The 13,484-nt window shown below is 44.7% G+C and overlaps 1 protein-coding gene across 9 annotated transcripts in view; it reads right to left on the reverse strand.

Annotated features, from left to right (window-relative positions):
• Positions 1 to 4,914: 4,914 nt before the first annotated feature.
• The window catches only part of PLAAT3 (phospholipase A and acyltransferase 3), a 31,245-nt gene continuing 22,675 nt past the window's right edge, over positions 4,915 to 13,484 (reverse strand). For 7 of the 9 annotated variants that reach the window (XM_077862107.1, XM_077862106.1, XM_077862105.1 and 4 more), the window contains 3 exons: positions 12,657 to 12,925; positions 8,148 to 8,316; positions 4,915 to 5,182 (listed from right to left, as the gene is read on the reverse strand). In XM_077862107.1, coding sequence (XP_077718233.1) covers positions 5,076 to 5,182; positions 8,148 to 8,316; positions 12,657 to 12,925 — 545 coding nt within the window. In that variant the 3' untranslated portion in view covers positions 4,915 to 5,075. Of the gene's footprint in view, positions 5,183 to 8,147; positions 8,317 to 10,189; positions 10,305 to 12,656; positions 12,926 to 13,484 lie in introns of all 9 variants that reach the window. The other 2 variants (XR_013359675.1, XM_077862110.1) reach the window with 2 other exon arrangements.

A 13,484-nucleotide genomic window follows, 5' to 3' on the forward strand; every position in this document is an offset into this window, starting at 1 on the left:
CCCAACCATTGAGCCACCCAGGTGCCCCTTGGCATACCTTTCTTTTTTCTCTTTTTTTAAAAGATTTATTTATTTATTTATGATAGAGAGAGAGAGAAAGAAAGAGAGAGAGAGAGAGGCAGAGACACAGGAGGGTTGGCATACCTTTCTGATTCCACTTGTCCCACTGACGTTCAAGAAAACATAGAAGCATGCAAAGGAATGACGGTGTCACTTATTACGGGGATAACCCTGAGTTAGTTTTAATTCCTATTCCTTTAAAAAAAAAAAAGACTCTAATCCCTTAACTTTGGCTGTTAATGTTACTAGTAGCAATAGCTTGTACTTAATAACTGGTGGTTCTTTTCTGGTGCCACGACTCAGTGGTTGAGGGTTCCTGAAACATTTCCATCAATACTTGAGTTTCACATCGTTTCACCTGAAATTTCTTTCTAGACTCCATCCTTTCAACACATTTTTTTGAACACCTGGTTTGTGTGAGACAGTGGACCCAGTGCTGTAGACATGTTAATGTTTGGGGCAGACATAATTCTTTATGGATCGTGTCATCCAGGACCCGAGAGGTCATGAATGAGTAGGCACAGGTGATGTGTGAGGGCTGCTGTCACTAAGTACCACAAATGAGGGGGCTCAAGATATCAAAACTATATCGTCTCACAGTTCTGGAGTCTGGCAGTCAGAAATCAGCTGTCGGCGGGGCCATACCCTCTGTGAGCCTGTGGGGAAGACTCCGTGCTTGTTCCTACCTCGTTCCTGGGGGTTTGCTGCAGTCCTTGGCGTTCCTTGGCTTTAGCCATAGGGCTTCAGTGTCTGCTTCTGTCTTTCCTCTGTGTGTCTCCTTGTCTTCACATTGCATTCTTCTCCTGTGTCTATGCTACTTTTTCTTACAAGGAAACCAGTCCTGTTGGCTTAGGGCTCACCCTGATGACCTCATCTTAACATGATGACCTTGGTGCAGACCCTGATTCCAGTATGTTTCCTGGTGGAGATCCTCTCTTCAGTCTATGCCTTCTTCATAGAGGCTGAATTTAGCTCTATAAATTAGGAATATGATATCGGTGACTCTAGTAGTCTCTGTATTTTTAGAAGTTAACAGCGTATCCCTTATGAAATTAGAAATGATGCTGTTCTTGCCAAAAATTGGGCACCTTGGATAAGGCTGAAGTCTCCCTTCCCCGTCCCCAGAGGTCACCACATATCAGGTTTGAATATATCCTTCAAGTTCTTTTTCTTTGTAAACACATATATATCCCCATAGGAAGTATAAAACGTGACAACAAGTCTTAGGCAAATCCTTTAAGACATGCGTGTGTTTTGGAATTTGAAAGTTTCTGGATTTCAGATAGAAAATACGGTGCATATAATCAAGAGGTCAGGGACAGGAATGGGCAGTCAGGTAATACTTCCTAATGAAACATGTTACTGTTTCTGCGGTGGAAGCTATGACTGATGCATGAGATGGGATAAATAAAGCTTATTAAAAGCCTCACATCCGCTCAAGCCATGTTTTCCTTCATGTGATTTGCCACCTACCTTGGGTTTTTAGAGCTTCTTTGGATTTTAGGATTACAGAGTGGAGAGATCCTGGGTTTTGTAGTTTTGTATGTGTGTTTCGGTTTTGTTTCTATATGGTATTTTGTATGTATTAGGCACTTTCTTTTTCTTAAACATCATTTTATTGTTTTAACACAGTAATGTATATAGTTACACACATAGATTAAAAGTCAGTAGCATTACAGTGTGCATAGTAGAAAAGAACATCCTTTGGACCTCCTACTTCCTTTCTCCAGAGGCAATCACTCGTCCTTTGTGTTCTGCTCTTTGTTTCTAAATTTTTCAAGAACATACTTTTGCTCCTTCTGGGTTTTTACAATGGAAATAGCAATGACTTCTTTGTAAAATTAAGGCTTAGCATCTTTACTGTTCTCCCACCCTCACCCACAGTTTCCTTACCCTCATCCTTCCAATAGTTACATCACTATTTTGGCCAGAAACGGTATTTGTAGTTGCCTTACTACATGGGTATATTTATATGGTCTTCCTCACTGAGGTTTCTTGTGAATTATGGTAGAATTTCTTGTAAGGAATTTCTGTATCATCTTCTTTGTTAGTTAAGTGTTCCGTGTGCTCATCACTAATGTATCTACAAGGAATAGGCTCCTAACACCTCTCAGGATGGTCTTCATTCTTCAGGCTTTGTGTTCTTTCTCCTTGGGGAAGCCTCACTCCTGGGCACTGGCTTCTCTTCCTCTCCTCTGGACTGCCTCTTCTAAGCCATCCTAGCAATTTCTCCCTCCTCCTTTTTTCCCTTGATGTAAGCTTCCGAGACCTGCTCTTTTAGCAATTTTCAAATAAACAATACCTCATTTTAACTATAATATCGTGCTATACATTACATCCCCATGACTTACTTATTTTATAGCAGAAAGTTTCTACCTTGTAACCCCCTTCAGCCATTTAGCCTCTCTACACTACCTCTGGCAATCAACTACTTGTTCTTTATCCATCACTTAGTTTTTTTGTTTTGTTTTGTTTTGGTTTGGTTTGTTGTTGTTTGCTTATTTGGGGTTTGGTTTTGTTTGGTTTTAGATGCCACATATAAGTGAGATCATACAGTATTTGTCTTTCTCTATCTTATTCCACTTAGCATGATACCCTCAAGGTCTATCCATGATGTTGAAAATAGCAAGATTTCCTTCTTTTTACGGCTGAATAATATTCCATTGAATATTCCATAGATCACATCTTCTTTATTCATTCGTCCATTGATGAATGCTTAGGTTGCTTCCATATTTGGCTATTGTAAATAAGGGTGCAGTGAACCCAGGGGTGCAGGTATCTTTTTGAGTTAGTGTTTTTGTTTTCTTTGGATAAATACCCAAAAATGGAAGTGCAGGATATGGTAGTTCTATTTTTAATTTTTTGATGAATCTTCATATTGTTTTCCATAGTGGCAGCACCAATGTGCATTCCCACCAACAGTACATGAAGATTTCCTTTATGTGCTCTAAAATTTCTTGAAGTAGAACGGTTTTCTAGCTATCAATTCATTACTGATTTCTAATTGAATCGCATTATAATTAAGATAATCTTTATGTTATCAGTCTCTTGAAATTTGCTGAGACTTGCTTTAGGGCCCAGGATATGGCCAGTTTTTACAAATGTTCCTTCATGCCTGGTCAAGAAGAATCTGTAGGCCACAACTGTACTATCTATATACTATATGGTGCACTGTTAGGATATACTGTGCCATATGTATGAAATCAGCTTGTTGGTAAGTTTTTCAAATTTTCTATATCTTCACTGATTTTTGTGTCTCTTGATTTATCAGTTTCTAAGAGCGGTGTATTGAGATTTTCCCTCCATGATGGAGAATTTGTCAATTTCTCCATGCCATAGGCCAACATTCTCAGTATGTATTTTGAGATTTTTATTAGATGCAAACAAATCGAGAATGATTATATCTCCCTAGTGGGCTGAGACTTTGCCAGAACCTCTTGGAGTGTTTTCTTACACCATCAACCAATCCTGCGATTCTCCAGACACCAAACGGATGTTCAACAATTCATTTCAATTTTGACAGTGATACCTGGAGCTAGCACAGACCCCATGGTAAGGGCTTAGTCTCACAGGATTATAGCCCCTGCTCCTGCTTTCAGATGTCATCCATAAGTCCAAGGCCCCTGTCCTTCTATCCATAGGTTATACATTGGGGGTTCCCATGATCCCTATGAGGTTCAATGACTTGCTAGAACAGCTCACAGAATGTGGAAAGGCACTTATGTTTTGTTTTGTTTTAAAGGTTTTATTTATTTATTTGACAGAGTGAGATTGAGAGCGCACAAGCGGGGAGCGGCCAGCAGAGGGAGGAGAAGCAGGCTCGATCCCAGGATGCATGTGTTTACTCTGGACCAGATTGGGTCAAGCAGGAGGCAGCTGGCATGGAGCCACTGTGAGTCCTGCCCAGGCTCCCATCCAGTCTCTAGACAACCAAGATCAACAAAAGAAACTTTTGCAACCAGATGGGAAGCCTTGCCCTGTGGATGGAAGGCCAGTTTGTCCCAGGAGAATATTTCTGAGGAAGCCATGAAAGCCTCCTTCAGAGAAATGGCGACTTTGAACATCTGCCAAGTCCAGCAAGCAGTAGCAACAGTACTCAAGTGACCAGCCATGACAGGTCTTGCCTCATCCCCAAGCCCTCCCAGGAGGGCTCCACCACCAGGAGGCCAGTCATGTGGGCAGCCACAGCCAGGAAGGTCTGAGGCAACTCCCCACCATGTGACCCATCCTCCTGGGCAGAGCTGATTGGCCCATGAATAGGATGAGCTGGAAAGCCAAGAGCCTCAGTCCATGGGTAGAGTGAAACTGAGGGGATCCAGGAAGAAGGGCCCAGGAGGGGTGTGGGATCGGATTTGGGGCTTGCGGCAAGCCCAAGCAGAAAGGAAGCAGGAGCGTTGGGGAGTAGGAGCCACAAGGCAGAGGAAGGATGTGGAGAACAGAAGGAGATACAGGAGGTTTCCACAAGATTGGAAAGAGCATCTACTGACTTTCCTTATGGCAGAAGTTTGCTTTGGTTCGGGTTTTACTTCATGGAACATCCATAGACTCCAGCTGCGGAGTCCTAGAAACCATGCTGGCTCTAGTTCCAGGCCAAGGATTCTAGGTGTCCAATGGTCCTTGTTCCTGCATTATCAGCCAGGTCTGTGCATCTCCCTTGCTGTTCCCCTGTTTCCCCACAACCAGAAATTCCCATTACTTGAAAGAACTAGAGCTGGACTGTCTCCTGCAAGATCAAGAATGCAGCCACAAAGAGAAAGTAAGAGAAAACCACCAAAGGGCCACAGCACAATCTGGTGTGGCCAGACACAGAGCCCAGCTGTGCCCTTAATAGACTTCACACCAGGCAATTCCTGCTGCATTTCTTCCAGTAAAATCCTCCCCTGTTGGGCTTTATTTTATTCTGTAAAAATAAGCCTTATTATAAAACAGAATGAAATCCACAAACCAAACCTCAAAACCTCTGGTGCAACGAGAACTCCTAAATGTATAAAGTCACTGCTGATAGGATAATCCCTTCAACTTATTGCTTCTGCCGCTTGTTTCTTGAGAACATGACTCCAATGAGGCCCATGGCTGCCAAGCCCACTCCTGCGATGCCAGCCGCCATGACGGCATCTCTGACCTGCAAGAGAGAGCAGGGGAAGTCAGAGCCCATTGGGAATCCGAGTACGGGCTGTACATTCAACAAGAACATTCAGCTCAAGGAGACTCATGCACCCCTTGGCCCACTTGACAAACCCAGGAGTCAACAAATATTGGCAGAGAAATGAGGGCTGGCTGGGGAAAGGACAGCTGCATGGAGTCAGCTGGCCAGGGCAGTACAACCCAATCCACAGTAGGTATTTAAAGCACACAAGTCCCCAGGGGTAGTAGTGGAATGGATGAGATGAAGCCCAGATGGCTGACATCCTGTCTGGCCATCGAGGAGCCTTTGAAGCAAGTGTGAGATGGCCCAGGAACTGCTCTCGAACACTTACTAGGTCACTACTGTGACTCCCGGAAGAGCAAGGACCTCACCTGTGTCATTTATCTTGTTCCTCACTGCATCCTCCGCACCCGGCTCTGCCAGGCACAGAGGTGCTCTTTATGGGTTCTTATATAAATGACCCACTTAGGAGTAGTAGTGACACGATACTTTAAATTATTAGTATTTCTGACTTGTATTGCTCATATAGAAAAAAAGAAATGTTGCAAAAGTAAGAGTAGATCTCAGGGTAAAAAGTGAACACATGTCAAATTTCACTCCCTCCTGAAACCTACCCAAGAGTAAAGTAAGGCATTTGTTTTTTGTTTTTTGGGTTTTTAAAAAGATTTTATTTATTTATTCATGAGAGACACAGAGAGAGAGGCAGAGACATCAGCAGAGGGAGAAGCAGGCTCCCCACAGGGAACCCAATGTGGGACTCAATCCCAGGACCCTAGGATCACCCCCTGTGCCAAAAGGAGACACTCAACCACTGAGCCACCCAGGGTTCCCAGTAAGGCATTTGTTTTAGGTGTAATTCCACAAGGACCTACAGAACTCTAAATTCTAAAGCAGCAGTGGGAAAAGTTGAGGATCAATCCGAATTATACAACAGGAGACTTGGGAAGGGTCAGCTATTTGCAACAGCAAATACTTCTGGAAACAGCAGAGAGAAAGAGCTTCAGCTAGATCCCCGGATGCCCCCACCCCACCTCCTGCCCAATGACAGCAGAAGTCTGAAGGTTTATTCTCTGCGGAGGATGAAGAAGACTTGGGGGCCTGGGAATCGAGAAGCACACATGAGGATGCAGATATCATACCAAAAACAAGGGACTGGGAGACCATAAACATGCTGTGAGACTCTTGGCCTTCCTCCCTCTCTCTGCTCCCCCAGAACTTTACCTACCACACCAGAGTCAGGAAAACTTTCCTGGAGAATCTGACCAGCCCAAGTGGAAACAAAAGATATCTGAGGTGCCTGGCTGGCTCGGTCGGGGGAGTATTCGACTCTTAATCTTGGGGTGGTGAGTTCGAGCCCCACACTGGGTATACAGATTGCTTACATAAATAAACTTTAAAAAAAGAAGAAAGAAAAAAAGAAAGAAAAGATACTCATGCCAAGGACTCCCAAACTGTCCACCTTTATCATCCAGAAGGGAAACTCAAAGTCAACAAGCCACTGTCCCCTTCCAGTTCATTCAAAGCTTCCATTAAGCAGCAAATCCCCCACCCTTAATCATTGGCAAATGACCAAGAAACTAGACATCTGAGAAGGACCTATGAAACAGAAGACAGGATGCCTGGGTGGTTGGTTAAGTGTCTGCCTTCAGCTCAGGTTATGATCCCAGGGTCCGGGGATCGAGCCCTACATCAGGCTCGCTGCTCTACAGGGAGCCTGATTCTCCCTCTTCCTCTGCCTGCCACTCACCCTGCTTGTGTTCTCTCTCTCTCTCTCTCTCTCTATCTCTGTCAAATAAATAGAATCTTAAAAAATAAAACAAAATAGAGAGCAAAACAAATAAAAAACAATCTGAAGAAACAGAAATCATATCTAGAAAACATCTTTTTAAAAACTATCATCAGAGGATAAAAGAACATATTGCATCCAATAAATAAGAGCAGGGTGCTATAGGGCACCTGGGTGGCTTAGTCAGTTAAGCGTCTGCCTTCAACTCAAGTCGTGATCTTGGGGTCCTGGGATCGAGCCCCGTGTCAGGCTCCCTACGCAGCAGGAAGTCTGCTTCTCCCTCTTCCTCTTCCCCTCCCTCCATTTGTGTTTTCTCTCTCTCAAATAAATAAATAAAATATTTTTTAAAAAGAACATGGTACAATTCTTAGAAAGTACAATGGAAATGGCAGAGTCAATAAAAAGTTTGAAAGATAAAGTTGAGGAAATCTCTAGGGAAAAAAAATATACCAAAAAGATAAAAACACAGAAAATAGAAGTCAAAGATAAAAAATAAGGGATAATCCAGGCAGTCCAACATCTGATTAATATATGTTCCAGACAGAAATAATATAGGAAACTCAGAGGCGAATCAAGAGTGAAATAGTTCATGAAAATTAACAGGACTAGGGATCCCTGGGTGGCGCAGCGGTTTGGCGCCTGCCTTTGGCCCGGGGCGCGATCCTGGAGACCCGGGATCGAGTCCCGCATCGGGCTCCCGGTGCATGGAGCCTGCTTCTCCCTCTGCCTGTGTCTCTGCCTCTCTCTCGCTCTCTCTGTGTGACTATCATAAATAAATAAATAAAATTTAAAAAAAATTAACAGGACTAAAGGACATACATTTTCAGATTGAAATGGTGCTCTGAGGCCCCTCTTAGTGGATAAACGTAGGCCCCCACCAAAACAAATTACTGTGAAATTCTAGAAAATTGGATAAAGAAAAGACACTGCGATTGCTAGAGCAGGGGGAGAAAAATAGGAAACAGGAACGATCAAGAGTTTGGATGACTTTAGATTTCTCCAAAGAGATGCTGGAAGCAAGAAGACAGTAGAACATTGCCTCCAAAAGTCCAAAGTAAAACAGTTTCTAACCTAGAGTTCTGTACCCAAACCATAAAACCAAGTGGAAGAGTAAAATAAAAAATAATTCAGAAATGAGGGTTTCAAAAAACATACCTTCCATACATCCTTTTTCAAGAAGCTGCTGAAGGAAGTTCCACCAAAACAAGAAGGTGAACCAGGGAAGATGTGAGCCACAGAAGAGGGCACAGCAGCGCAGGAGAGGATAGAAGGGAACTTGAGAGCGATGGGGAGGGCAGACTCCAGGGCAACAACTTTGTACCAGCTGTAGAGAATAGGGGTAAGGAGACATATGGTCCCTCTCAAGGTGTCTATGTCCTAATTCCAGGAACCTCTAAGTATATTGTGTTACATGGTTAAGGGGGAACTAAGATTCCAGATGGAATTAAATTGCTAATCAATTTACCTTAATAAAGGGGGGAGAGAGATAATCCTGGATGATCCAGGTGGGCCCAGTGTCATCACAAAGTTTCTCAAAAGATGTAAGAGAGAGTCAGAAGCATCAGTATCATGCAGTGTGAGAAAGGCTCAACTGGCAATTGCTGGCTTTGAAAATGGAGGACAGGCCACAAGTACAGGAAGCCTCCAGAAGCTGGGAAAGACAAGAACACAGATACTCCCCTAGAATCTCCAGAAAAGAGCAGAGCCCTGCTGGCATCTTGATTTTACCCTGTATAGTTATTTTCAGACTTCTGACCTCGGGAACTGTGAGACAATAATTTTGGGGTGTTTTTCGCTATGAAATCTGTGGTGATTTGTTATAGCAGCCATAGGAAGCTCATACAGTAGCCAAACCAGAGGGGAGAGGTGTGTCCCCAGAGCCTGGTGGCCCCGTTATTCCAGTGCTGTTTTTCTAATCAAAGGCAACTTCTGAGGGATGTGCTCTACCTAAATTGAGAGAAAAACAGAGAAATAAAGAAATGAAGAGCTCATAGAACCAGGGAATCCAATCCAAGAGGAAGGCAAAGAAAACCTCAAGAATGAGAGACAAGGGAGGTCCTGGGGTAAAGCCATGCAGTCAGCCAAGAGCCAACCAGCATAGACAGCAGAATGGCCATCTCTGGGGATGGAGGTGTCCAAGGGGAACATCTTGAAAATGATAGACTAGTGGACATGATTTCCCTTGTGGAAAACTATACGGAGAACTGACAACAGGTACAAGGGAAAATGAGTGATGTAAGGAGATAATTATCTTCAAGAAAAAAGAAACCCTTCCTCCCCAAAAAGAAAATTCATAATACACTACAACTCTCAGCTGTGAGTAAAATTTACATAAACATAACACAAACACTGAATGTTAATTTAATAAAAATATATAATATAAAATGATAGGGAGAGAATGGGGAAGGGGCAGGAACAATGATTTAAACAGTTTAGTCTTCACTTAGCATAAGAAGTTGTCAAAAGAGCATATCTAAATTTTTCTTTTTTTTTTAATTTTTATTTATTTATGATAGTTACACACACAGAGAGAGAGAGAGAGGCAGAGACACAGGCAGAGGGAGAAGCAGGCTCCATGCACCGGAAGCCTGACGTGGGATTCGATCCCAGGTCTCCAGGATCATGCCCTGGGCCAAAGGCAGGTGCCAAACCGCTGCACCACCCAGGGATCCCTAAATTTTTCAAATAAAAAGATGGTAGCAGGGCCACCTGGGTGGCTCAGTGGTTGAGCTTCTGCCTTCAGCTCAGATCATGATCTCAGGGTCCTGGGATCAAGCCCCACTTTGGACTCTGCTCAGCGGGGTGTCTGCTTCTTCTTCTCCTTCTGCCCTTTCCCGCTTGTGCTCTTGCACTCACTCTTTCTCTCTCAAATAAATAAATAAAATATTTTTTTAAAGAAGATGATAGTATACATATATTGCTTAGAAATTCAGAGATAGGTAAATGCCAAACTGAAAGAGAGACGAGTGGCTGCCTGGGCAGATGGGGAGGAGTAGAGAGAGGTTTTTGTTACAGGTCTTTTTTGAGTACTGTTTTTTTTTTTTTTTTCAAATTGTGTGCATGCATTACTTTCAAAATTTAGAACTTAAATTATAAAATATTTTCCAGAAAAAAAAAAAACAGCAAAAGACAAAGAGATAGAAGCATGCATAGTAAGCCCAGAAACCTGATACCAAACCTTTTGTGCACCGGCTAACCTCAAATGCCAACAGCATGTTTCCAAAACTTGAAAAGGCAAGAAGATGAGGAGGAAACCATCCCATCAGTGAGGCAGAGAGTATGGGAGTTTTAGGAGGATAAACAGGTGACGTCCTAATAAACAAGCACAGGAAAACATCACTGACATAGCACATAGGCAACTAACTACATGTTACACAGATCTAACAGAAGCAGATGACTGCTGATGTGATAGTTTGGCTTTGTTAGGGGGCTGCTGAGTGCACACACACACACACACACACACACAGCACAGATCTCAGATTCATCCTTCACTTTGTTTGAAACATTCCCCCTCCCCTTTGACCTCTGGTCCTTGACCTGGTTTATTTCACATGCCTAAAAGCACACTCACGCATAGCTACTGGTGGTTCAGACCAGGGCTTGGTCTGCCTCTAATAAGCTTTCAGTAATTAGGTCCGGTGTGGCTAGTTCTTCTTTTACTTCAACAATTATGTTTGATGTACACAGCTCTCTTTGTGGACAATTCGAAAACCTGACAGTATGCCACAGACCTAAAACATGAGGGCCAGAGACTCAAGCTCCCAAGGCATCAAGAGCCTCAGACTCAATGTCAAGAAAATGCCTTCTGTTACTGGGTGCTGAGGATGCACTCCGCACCTTAGAAAACATCCCAACGCAGAAGTCTATTGTCTTAATTTGCAATCTGGGGGCATCTGGGTGGCTCAGTGGTTGAGTGGCTGCCTTTGGCTCAGGTCATGATCTCGGGGTCCTGGGATCGAGTCTCATGTCTGCCTCTCTCTCTGTGTCTCTCATGAATAAATAAATAAAATCTTAAAAAAAATTTTTTTTAATTTGCAGTCTGTCTACCAGGCCAGTGTATGCAGTGGCCCTTTCCCCAGCTCCTTCCCCAGTCTGTGAGCCACAATGTCTTTATAGCCTGCATGTATAGCAGCAACACTGACATGAACAAAACACAGTGGAAACAATTGAAATCAGCAGGAATCAGTGAGAAAGCTCGACTTCTTCCTATTTCCAGCACTATCCAGGCGCAACAGCTCCTGTGACAATGCAAAGGGAGAGTTTGCTGTCATAGCCACTGCCCCCAAATAAAGGCACAAGTCCCCAAATCAGCAGAACTGTACTTTTTCCCACATGCGGCATTAAAAGAGTGTCACGATCAAGGATGGAGAAATTGCACCCATGAACAGAGCCAGGCACTTAGGCAGAATCAAGAACGGCAAAGAAAAAGATGTCTCATCATCATTTGATGCCAAGAAATCCAAAGAAGCCCATGGACCCCCAAATCCCAGGAATAAAAAGGATGAAAATACAAACTCTGTACCCAAAACTAACACACCCTTACCTGAGACGGTCAACTATGCCCTCACTCCCCAAGCACAGCTTGCCTCGATTGTATGCTGTGGCTGCCAAAACCCCCAAGGACCATTACAGAGAAGAATCTGGAGGTCTTCAATGGTTAAAAAATATAGATCTTGGCGCTGCCTGTAAATGCGCCCACCATAGCCATGTGCACTGTCAGGAAACACACCAGTGTCATTTACATCAGTTGGGATCCAGACCTGGCGTTCCAAGCAGCCAGAAGCCACAACAAGGTTTGGAGGAAGCTCCTGACCTCCTGGGGTTTAACTGCCACTCAGTCTTGAGCTTTCCTTCAGAGGTCATCAAGCATGGCTTTGTGGCAGCAGGGGTCCTGGAGGGAACCTGCATGAGAGCATCTGTCCCCAGAGCCTTTCAAGCTAAGCCATTTGTCAGGGTGGGAGAAACAGTTTGCAGATAATGCAGGAGGAACCATGTGGCCTTTGGTCTTTACAAAACCTCATGGAGTAAGAACAAATGAGGCAGCAGCTTCATACAAAAAGTACTTTGTCAAGGAAATCAACAATAGCCTCACTGAGCACGTGCTGCACAAAGAGCGTAAGCAAATACAAGACCATGGGCCCTGGTTAGTCCTGAGAGTGCATATTCTACAGGGGCCGCGACCGTCCCCGGAGAGTCAGCACCACGCCCAGACTTCCCTGCTGTCCATCTCCTAGGGGCCAGCCTGCCAGGTGAGCCAGGCCTGGGAGCTGATTACAAGATCTCTGATCATGGGAACGGCCGCTGGCATGCAGCACAGGTCTTAGAGCAGGATATTATGGACCAGCAAAACTCCCATCATTAGACATGCTAAGAAATCTGCTTTTTTTTTTTTTTTAATGTGGACAAACTGAAATTCTGTTAAGCCTCAGAAAATGAGCTGTTTATGCTCCACAGCTCCTCTGTGCGAGGTCCCAGGAAACTTCTGGTGTGGTTTCTTCACTTGCAGCAATGTTTAAGTGAGAAAAGACAACCAGCACTATCCTGGAAACACCAGATTCCACCCTGGCTGTGACTCACAGACTGCACTGGTCTACGGGGCCCGGCCACCATCAGCCCGCAGACTGCTCTGGCTCATGCGGCCAGGGACACAGGCTGAGGACGCACCTGGTCACTGCGGGCCACCCCGTAGCGCAGCTCGTTCACAAAGTGCTCGCAGTTCTCACAGGGCAGCGAATAGGGCAACTCCTGCCCCACCAGCTCCTCCGCCCGCTGGACGATTTTGCTGGGCGGCAGCGGCGAGTACTTGTCATCGTGTTTGTTATTAATCTGGTACTTGTCTCTCCCGACCACATCGTACAGCAGCTCCTTCTTCACCACGGCCTTCTCGGTCAGGGTGGACATGACGCTGGCCGCACCAGCTCCCGCAACCTCACCTGAGGATTGGCAAAGGGAAAACAGAGGGATTGGTTCTGGGCAGGCCCAGAGGGGTCCATCCACAGGCCCTTGGCACCCTCCACAACAGCATGAGCAGAAGGAAAGGGAAAGGGGAGCAGGGTCAGACATACACTGTGTGGCTCTGGAGAAGGTGCTTGTGGTCTGGGCCCTGGTTTCCTTATCTGAAATGAGGAATGATGAAGTTTCATGATTCATTCTGATTTTTTTTTAACCTAGAGAAGGGGCCTTCTTCACCCTGTGGCTCCTCAGGGGCCCTCTTTTATACAAATATGGGCCCTGAGCACCCCCATCTCCCTGGGGGAACAGATTATGAACCTTCTGTGATTCCATCAAGGCTACACTCCCTGACAAATACAAAGCTGAAGACTGCAGAAAAGGCGAATGGATTTGTAGTTCTCCTTGGAGCAAAGTACCCAAAGGGATCCACAGCTGGAGAGGAATTGCCAGGGAGGCCCGTAGGTACACCAGCATGGCCCCGGCCAAGGCTGAGGGGCAAAGGGGCAACAAAGCTCCAGAAATTAAACTGTCTGTGGAATA

This window comes from Canis aureus, chromosome 21 (assembly GCF_053574225.1).
Source record: "Canis aureus isolate CA01 chromosome 21, VMU_Caureus_v.1.0, whole genome shotgun sequence".
Classification (NCBI taxonomy): Eukaryota; Metazoa; Chordata; class Mammalia; order Carnivora; family Canidae; genus Canis; species Canis aureus.